Below are 9,595 nucleotides of genomic sequence, written 5' to 3' on the forward strand. Positions count from 1 at the left end.
CCAAGATGAAATGAAAAGCATCCTCTTCCTTGTAGAGGTTTGTCCAATCTTTCTAGGCAAGATCTGGTAATTTGCAGTCTTTAGTAATTTCTTGCAAAGAACTTTATTATGATACTTATAAAATCTGTATTCTAGTTGTGTATATACATGCCTTTATCCTGGCACAAAATTGTGAGTTTCTGGAGAAGACCACATTTTATATATTTCTCATTTTAGTCTTAGCACTGCTTCCAGTACAAAACAAATGGTGAACATAAAATTGTAATAGGAAGAAGCCTGATTGTCTTCCCACTGTATTAGCATAAACTAGGAACTTTCAGTGCTCGCCAAGGGTAGCAGGTTTCTGTAAGGCTATAGCAAGTGTCTTTTATGGTACCCAACCCTGTTGTATTTTATAGTTTCATCAGCCTTGGCCCTTTCACCTGAGCACTCTGAGCATGGCCTCCCTGATGGGCTTGGATTTCACACTGTAGATGATGGGGTTGAGCACAGGGGGCACCATCAGGTACACATAGGCAACCAGGGCATGTACAATGTGAGGCAGGTGCCTTCCAAAACGATGGATCATGGACATGGTGATGCCTGGGATGAAGAAGACAAAGACAGCAAGGATGTGTGAGACACAGGTGTTGAGGGCCCGGATGCGCTCCCGGGGAGAGGCCAGCCCAAGGACTGTGCACAGGATGAGAGAGTAGGACAGGATGATGAGCAGGGAATCTATGCCCCCAGTGGACACAACCACATAAAGTCCATAGCCGATGTTGATGGTGATATCAGCACAGGCTCTTCTCATTATATCAGGATGAAAACAGAATGAGTGGGATAAGAGGATCTTGTTAGGGCAGAAATTCAAACGTTTAAGCAGGAATGGCACTGGGAAGAGAGATAGCGTAGCACGGGCCACAATGGCCTGTCCAATTCTGATGATGACGTTGTTTGTGAGGACAGCTGCATAGCGCAGGGGGTTGGAGATGGCCACAAAGCGGTCAAATGACATGGCCAGGAGCACCGAGGACTCCACCACAGAGAAGGAGTGGAGGAAGAACATCTGCACCAGGCAGGCATTGAAGGTGATGAGACGATGGTCAAACCAGAGCACAGCCAGGGTGGTGGGCATTGTGGACAAGGTGAGACCCACATCAGTGAGGGCCAGCATGGACAGGAAGTAGTACATGGGCTGGTGCAGGCTGGGAGTCTTCCTCACAGCCAGGAGGATGAGGCAGTTTCCAGTGAGGGCTGCAGTGTACATGCAGGAGAAGGGAATGGAGATCCAGCCATGAGCGGCCTCCAGCCCTGGGATGCCAATCATCAGGAAGGAAGCTGGCTGGAAGAAGGAGATGTTGACATAGGATTGGGAAGAGAGCATTGTTGGAAGGCAGAAGAGGTCTCCAGAAAGATGTGACCTCTTCAATCTGGGCAGAGAAAAGACATCAACAGGGCACCTGTCAGGAAAACATTTGTTTATGCTGTATAGGTTTTCAAATGAATTATTTCCCATTTCTCAGTTCTTATTTTGTGTTATGAGTAGTTCTAAGAATATTCATACTTAGCGAGTATGTCCTCAAAACAAATACAGAATGTAGGGGATCGTTTAACTTCTTCATGATTACCAGAAAATAAGTGACTGAAATGGATTTAGAATTTAGTTGTTTCTAAATGTAAGTTCTATGCTATTTTCACCTTACCATGCAGAGTCTTCAATAAATAAAGTGATGTTTATTAATATACTTTAATATATATATAATACTCTCTAAATTGTTGGTTCTCAATCTTCCTAATACAGTTCTTCATGTTGTGGTGACCCCCAACCATAAAATTATTTTCATTGCTATTTCACAACTGTAATTTTGCTACTGTTATGAATCATAATGTAAATATCTGATATGCAGGATGTATTTTCATTGTTACAAATTGAACTTAATTAAAGCATAGTGATTAATCACAAAAACAATATGTAATTATATATGTTTTTTCCGATGGTCTTAGGGGACCCCTGTGAAAGGGTCGTTCAACCCCCAAGGGGTCACGACTCACAGGTTGAGAACCGCTGCTCTAAATGAACATCAACACCATCATCATCATCGTCGTCATAGTCTTTGTCTTGGTCGTTACTGTTATTTTATTAATGCTGCATTTTGCAGTATTTCTAAGTGCTTTCAAATAGTTTTCTCATTGTTGTCTTACAATTGCCTTGCTGATAGAGAAGGGAAATATTTTAGCTAATGTGGAAGGAGAGAAATTATGTAGCCCACCATAGGGTGAGAGCTTTCCCTTGGACCAGTTTATTAGAACTTCAGATCTTTTTGTGTTTCAGGAGTCTGAGTACAAATCCTAGGACATTCTCTTTTAGTCAAGTCCCAGTAATGATAAAGTCCCAGGATGAAAATGAGAATAAGTACTAAGTAAGTTTTGGTAAATGAAGAGACAGTTGATTTTCCCCAGGTCACTGAGGACACTTAAATATATGGGTTCAGTCTAGTTGGGTAGCTCAGTTGGTTAGAGCATCATCCCAATATGCCAAGGCTTGATCACCTGTCAGGGCACATAGAAGAAACAATCAATGAGTGAATAAAAAAGTGAAACAACAAATCAGTGTTTCCCTCTTTCACTTTCTCTCCCTCTCTCAAGTCAATAATAAAAATTTAAAAATATGGATTCTAAATATGCGTTGCCCAGAGAATATCAGCCAGGGTCACTGGATGCCAGTGTAACCCAGGCTACACATTGCTTTTTTAGGAATCAACTCATCATTCCATTTATTTAGCATTCCCCACAACCTTTACAATACCAGCCAAATGCTTTGTTCAGCCCCTTCCCACACCCATCTTGAAGCCTTGACTTGCCCTTGAATGTGCATCCCTGTAAATACTCAGTACTGACATCTGCTCTAGCTGGAGGGCCACAGCTTCAGGGCCAAGGACCAAACGTTAGCATTTCTATAGATACCAACTGAAAACACGAATCAAAGACATAAATGTAGGCACCTATAGTGTTCAGTGGGGTCTGTTCTAATTTTAGTGTTTGTTGCTGAGCAAACAGTAAACATTTATGGAGTTATAAGTCATTACATATCTCTTATGTTCCAGATATTAGATTTCTTATTTTTTTTTGTTTGAAAATTCAAAATTTAAATTCAGGTCTATTTGGCTTAACCACTGTGAAGTCTTATACTGCTTGTATTGGCCATGGACGGTACTAGATGCTGGATATTTGTAAAGTGTGGAGCTGGTTGGACCAGATGATCTGAATGAGCTTGTTCTCTTCTCATGTGCCATGGTGACATGATTTGGGGTCCTCCAAATAAAACCCCTTCCTATTTTTTGAAAAATCTTCAGTTTGCCCCTCTGTCATAGTGAGCTTTTGAGTTCTTCCTGCAGAGCCAAGCATTGTGATAATTATCTCCTAATTTTTACTATTTATTTTACTAATTCAAATCACATTTCTTCAGAAACCTCATTCAATCTCATTTTTTTTTTCATTTTGATGATTTCAAAATTTCTGTTCTCTTTTTTTTCAGTTACTATGAATGAGTGAACAAGGAAACTAAGAACTGAATGAAAACTCGTTACTCTTTAATTTAGTTCCCTTTCATCCCAACCCTTAATACAGCATCTCTTAGATGTATATGTTTATTCACAATTAGTTTGTATATATAGTTTGTATATAATAAAGACCAGTGGCTCCTTCAGATTAATACAATTTATATTTATTTTTTAAAAAAATATATGTTATTGATTTTTTACAGAGAGGAAGGGAGAGGAAGGGAGAGAGTTAGAAACATCAATGAAAGAGAAACATCGACCAGCTGCCTCCTGCACACCCCCTACTGGGGATGTGCCTGCAACCAAGGTACATGCCCTTGACCTGAATCGAACCTGGGACCTTGCAGTCCCCAGGCCAACGCTCTATCCACTGAGCGAAACCGGTTAGGGCTATTTTTATCCAATTTTACTAGGGTTTCCATAGGACCAATCCAGGAAATACTCCCTGTTATTGGCAGTTTAAATCAGAATAGCAGGTGAATTCTGCCCTCTCTACATAACTTGCAGAAATATGAGGATTAATTTTTACCTGGGATGAGTATCACAATTCTTTTTCTTTTATTCTGTATTGATTTATCTATTATTGAGTAATTCACATATCCTCAATCCCTTAGGTTAGAACTTGTCTAGTTGGTCTGTAGGTCCAATTAACCATTGGATATTTGTGTGATCTATTGCTCTTGGCTGTGTTGGAAGGATCCAAATGCTAAATTAAGCTGAATATTAAAAGAACCTTAGAGCTCACAAGAGTAAAATTATAAACTACAATTTAAGACAAGTTGCCCCAAATGAGGGACAACCCTTATACAATCAAGCTAATTTTTCCCTGGTATCCAGATGATGGCTCTTTCCTTTTTATGTTTTGTGACTATTACAGTGTTATGAGGGGTGGCATTGTTAAGGGATTATGTATGGTGAAAGGACAGGGTTTTTTTTTGTTGTTGTTTTGGTCTCTGTTTTTACTAAAATGCCCGTTTTGGTAGCACAATTGGATTGCCATGTTTTCTGATTCCTGTGAAATAACAAAGCAATCACTTAAACCTGGAAATCAGATTAAGTTTGGCCTTATATTATTATCTCCAGGACAATAAAAGGTCAAAGATATTTAAAAATTATAGCTTTCCCTCCAGGATAAAATCATTTCTGTTCTACCACTCTAAGATTCTGTTACCTTGTGACTGGGTGTCTGGGAAAGACAAGTTGCCTAGAAACAAAAGGTTGAATCCACCATGCTCTCTTTACCACAAACCAAATACTTTTCTTTCTTTTTCCACACAAAAAGGAAATGGTAAATATGTGATATGACAGAGGTGTAATCTGTTGCTATGGTGGTAATTGTTTTTAATATACATATAAGCCAAATACTTTTCTAAAAGGCTCTTCTTAATTGGAAGAATTAAAGGACAATCTCATAGTGAGAGTTGAGACACCAAGCATTCAGGCCACCGGCAGGATGTTATGTTGGATGGGATCTTAAAATACCCTCATACTGTGGCCCCAATTAGAGAAACAAAGGGGTAGTAATTTGCTTGGACACAGAGTCTGGGTTTCTGATAATTATCTGACTTGAGAAATCTCTGTGCTTCAGGAGAGTAGCCTTCTTCACTTCCTATTCCCTTTTCTGGGGCCATAAACCTGACATCCATGGCCCTAAGTAGACCTCCTTATTTTTCTTCCAGCTTCTTTCATCTGCTCATCCCCCATCCCATCCTGCACCTGGCAGCAGCTGACAGAGAGGGGATGTTAGACTCACTAACCTGGACCCCACTCTTCTAAATAATATAGATGAGATTGTGCCTGGGCCTCCAGTTACTCACCCTGCTCGTTGTTGCACCCCTCTCTGCCTGTCCACATTCTGAAGGAGCCCAAGAAAATTCTGCAACTAAGATGTTACCTTTATAGCACTGGCTGGATGCCTTAGTGAGCTGCTACTCCCCAGGGATGTCTGAGCTACAAGTCACAAAGGAGGCTCTGTGCTTATATTTTTCTGAGCAATGGGAATATGTGGGCTATGTGTGTTGCCAAGGAGAGTTATAAGGAAATCAGCGATATAATTTAAAAAATCTACATTTTTTTAATTACTTGTGACAATGATAATTTTAGCTTCCATTCTCTTCTTTTTAGACTCTTACAAGAACTTCCAAAACATTTTCTTTGCACTCTTTTTCTCCTCCACTTTCCCCTTTTCAAAATAATAAACGAAGTTAAGGTGGTGCAACATTTTACAATTTGATAGCCTTTCCATGGCTGACTTTTATTATTATTATTTATATATATTTTTGTTGATTTCAGAGCAGGAGAGAGAGAGAGAGAGGGAGAGAGAAATCAATGATGAGTGAGGATCATTGATTGGCTGCCTCCTCCACAACCCCAACTGGGGCTTCAACCATGACTTTCTGGTTCATAGGTTGCCATGCAACCACTGAGCCATACTGTGCAGACCATGGCTGACTTTTAAACAAAGAACAAAGGACAAATATTTCAATGAGTTCTGAAAGATTCAAAAAATCTCACCCCTCCCATTTTCCTTAGCTCATTTCCTGTTCTTTCTCCAAGACTAACAAATTCTGAGTCACATAAGCCTACTCACCTTTATGCAAGCAAACCAAATAATAGAATACTTCTTCTTGGTGTTTTTCTTTTAAATTGTTTCCCTTTATTAGGTATGCCTTCCCCTTGCCCACCTTTTCTGCCTGACTTACTCCTCCTTACATTTCACCTCCTTCCTACCTGATTCCTTTCTGTTTTCCTCTAAGCAAAGCAGTAAACCCCCTTTGAGGTTCCTCCAGCACTTAGTGTATACCTATCGAGCACTATTACATGTGGTTTTAGTTGTGTATTTACAAACCTCTATCCTCATATAAGCCAAATATGAGGAAGAAGAGAGATCATGCACAGTTCATTTTAATATATCTAATAATGAGCATAGATTCTTACACAAGTAAACACTGAATAAAATAGCTGAAATTAATGAGTGAAGAAAAGAAGACTGTTCTTCACCCGTCAGTCTAAAGGTTTCCATTTGCCTGCCATACTCCTGATTATGTATCTGGGTCAAGGCTCAAAACAAGGGCTTTCTGGACGTAAGATATGACTGACTGGCCATGTTTTCCTCAGGCTCCGTGGCTGATTCCTGGTTTCATCAGCCTTGCCCTTTCTCCCTCAGCACTCTGAGCATGGCCTCCCTGATGGGCTTGGATTTCACACTGTAGATGATGGGGTTAAGTACAGGGGGCACTACCAGGTACACATAGGCAATAAGAGCATGCACAATTTGAGGCAGGTGCCTTCCAAAACGATGGATCATGGACATGGTGATGACTGGGATGAAGAAGACAAAGACAGCAAGGATGTGTGAGACACAGGTGTTGAGGGCCCGGATGCGCTCCTGGGGAGAGGCCAGCCCAAGGACTGTGCGCAAGATGAGAGAGTAGGACAGGATGATGAGCAGGGAGTCTATGCCCCCAGTGGACACAACCACATAAAGTCCATAGCAGATGTTGATGGTGATATCAGCACAGGCTCTTCTCATTACATCAGGATGAAAACAGAATGAGTGGGATAAGAGGATCTTGTTAGGGCAGAAGTTCAAACGTTTAAGCAGGAATGGCACTGGGAAGAGAGATAGCATAGCACGGGCCACAATGGCCAGTCCAATTCTGATGATGACGTTGTTTGTGAGGACAGCTGCATAGCGCAGGGGGTTGGAGATGGCCACAAAGCGGTCAAATGACATGGCCAGGAGCACCGAGGACTCCACCACAGAGAAGGAGTGGAGGAAGAACATCTGCACCAGGCAGACATTGAAGGCGATGAGACGATGGTCAAACCAGAGCACAGCCAGGGTGGTGGGCATTGTGGACAAGGTGAGACCCACATCAGTGAGGGCCAGCATGGACAGGAAGTAGTACATGGGCTGGTGCAGGCTAGGAGTCCTCCTCACAGCCAGGAGGATGAGGCAGTTTCCAGTGAGGGCTGCAGTGTACATGCAGGAGAAGGGAATGGAGATCCAGCCATGAGCGGCCTCCAGCCCTGGGATGCCAATCATCAGGAAGGAAGCTGGCTGGAAGAAGGAGATGTTGATATCGGAATGGGAAGAGAGCATCCTTGGAAAGCAGAAGAGGTCTCCAGAAAGATGTGACCTCCTCAATCTGGGCAGAGAAAAGACACTGACAGGGCATTTGTCAGGAAAACATTTATTTATACTGTATAGGCTTTTAAATTAATTATTTACTATTTCTCAGTTCTTACTTTGCATTATGAGTAGTTCTAAGAACATTGATACATTAGCGAATATGTCTTCAAAACAAATACAGAATGTAGGGTATAGTTTAACTTCTTCATGATTACCAGAAAATGAATGACTGAAATGGATTTAGATTTTAGTTGTTTCTAAGTGTAAGGTTTACACCTTACCATGCAGAGTCTTCAATAAATAAAGTGATGTTTATTAATATACTTTAATGTATATAGTACTTTCTAAATGATCATCAACACCATCATCATCATCATCATCATCATCATCATCATCGTCATAGTCTTTGTCTTGGTCATTACTGTTATTTTATTAATGCTGCATTTTGCAGTATTTCTAAGTGCTTTCACATAGCTTTTCATTGTTGTCTTACAATTACCTTGCTGATAGAGAAGGGAAATATTTTAGCTAATGTGGAAGGAGAGAAATTATGTAGCCCATCACAGGGTGAGAGCTTTCCCTTGGACCAGTTTATTAGAACTTCAGATCTTTTTGTGTTTGAGGGGATGAGTACAAACCCTGGACATTCTCTTTTAATCAAGTCCCAGTAATGATAAAGTCCCAGGATGAAAATGAGAATAAGTACTAGGTAAGTTTTGGTAAATGAAGAGACAGTTGATTTTCCCCAGGTCACTGAGGACACTTAAATATATGGGTTCAGCCCTAGCTGGGTAGCTCAGTTGGTTAGAGCATCATTCTGATACACCATGGTTTGATTCCCTGTAAGGACTCATAGAAATACCAACCAATTAGTGCATAAATACGTGAAACAGCAAATCACTGTTCCCCCACCCCCTTCTCAAAGTGGCTCTCTCTTTCTCAAATCAATAAATACAAACTTAAAAAATATGCTGTCTAAATATGCCTTGCCCAGAGAATATCAGCCAGGGTTACTGGATGCCAGTGTAACGCAGGCTACACATTACTTTTTAGGAATCACCCCTCACTCATTTATGTAGCATTCCCCACAACCTTTACAATACCTGCAAACGCTTTGTTCAGCCCCTTCCCACACTCAATTGAGGCCTTGATTTGCCCTTGAGTGTGCATCCCTGTAAATCACTCAGCACTGACATCTGCTCTAGCTGGAGGGCCACAGCTTCAGGGCCAAGGACCAAATGTTAGCATTTGGGGTCTGTTCTAATTTTAGTGTTTGATGCTGGGCAAATACATTTATTAATTTATCAATCATTGAATATCTCTTATGTTCCAGATATTAGACTTCTCATTTTGGTTGTTTGTTTGAAAATTCAAAATCAGAATTAAGGCCTATTTGGCTTAATCACTTTGAAGTCTTCTACTGCCTGTATTGGCCATGGACAGTACTAGATGCTGGAGATTTGTAAGTGTGGAGCTGGTTGGACCAGATGATCTGAATGAGCTTGTTCTCTTCTCATGTTCCATGGTGACATGACTTGAGGCCCTTCAAATAAACCCTTCCTTTTATCTAAAAATCTCCTGTTTACCCCTCCGTCATAGTGAGCTTTTGAGTTCGTCCTACAGAGCCAGTCATCGTGCTATTCATCTTCTCATTTTTACCAATTATTTTTACTAATCCAAATCACATTTCTTCAGAAACCTCATTAAATCTCATTTTTTTTCATTTTGATGATTTCATAATTTCTGTCCTCTTTTTTTTTCAGTTACTATCAATGAATGAACAAGAAAATGAAGAGCTGAATGAAAACTCCCTACTCTTTAATCTAGTTCCCTTCCATCCTAACCCATAGTACAGCATCTCTTAGATGCATATGTGTGTTCATAATTTATACTATGTTTGTTTGTATATAGTAAAGAC

The 9,595-nt window shown here is 40.6% G+C and overlaps 3 protein-coding genes across 3 annotated transcripts in view; all 3 read right to left on the reverse strand.

The window, feature by feature from the left end:
- Positions 1-418: 418 nt before the first annotated feature.
- On the reverse strand, positions 419-1,366 carry LOC118662872 (olfactory receptor 51I2-like). Its single transcript, XM_036321860.1, has one exon. It carries the CDS (start codon positions 1,364-1,366, stop codon positions 419-421), a length of 948 nt encoding a protein of 315 aa, XP_036177753.1.
- Positions 1,367-6,684: 5,318 nt separating this feature from the next.
- LOC118662879 (olfactory receptor 51I2-like) lies at positions 6,685-7,647 on the reverse strand. Its single transcript, XM_036321872.1, has one exon. The coding sequence runs from the start codon at positions 7,645-7,647 to the stop codon at positions 6,685-6,687; it is 963 nt and encodes a 320-aa protein (XP_036177765.1).
- A 345-nt stretch (positions 7,648-7,992) lies between these two features.
- The window catches only part of LOC118664300 (olfactory receptor 51I2-like), a 2,505-nt gene continuing 902 nt past the window's right edge, over positions 7,993-9,595 (reverse strand). The window contains exon 2 of the mRNA XM_036324275.1: positions 7,993-8,098. Coding sequence (XP_036180168.1) covers positions 7,993-8,098 — 106 coding nt within the window. The remainder of the gene's footprint in view (positions 8,099-9,595) is intronic.

Source organism: Myotis myotis, unplaced genomic scaffold, assembly GCF_014108235.1.
Source record: "Myotis myotis isolate mMyoMyo1 unplaced genomic scaffold, mMyoMyo1.p scaffold_m19_p_10, whole genome shotgun sequence".
Classification (NCBI taxonomy): Eukaryota; Metazoa; Chordata; class Mammalia; order Chiroptera; family Vespertilionidae; genus Myotis; species Myotis myotis.

Excerpts from the sequence above, each read along its gene's own strand:
- LOC118662879 (XM_036321872.1), bottom strand. The coding sequence starts at position 7,647 with ATGCTCTCTTCCCATTCCGATATCAACATCTCCTTCTTCCAGCCAGCT.
- LOC118662872 (XM_036321860.1), bottom strand. The coding sequence starts at position 1,366 with ATGCTCTCTTCCCAATCCTATGTCAACATCTCCTTCTTCCAGCCAGCT.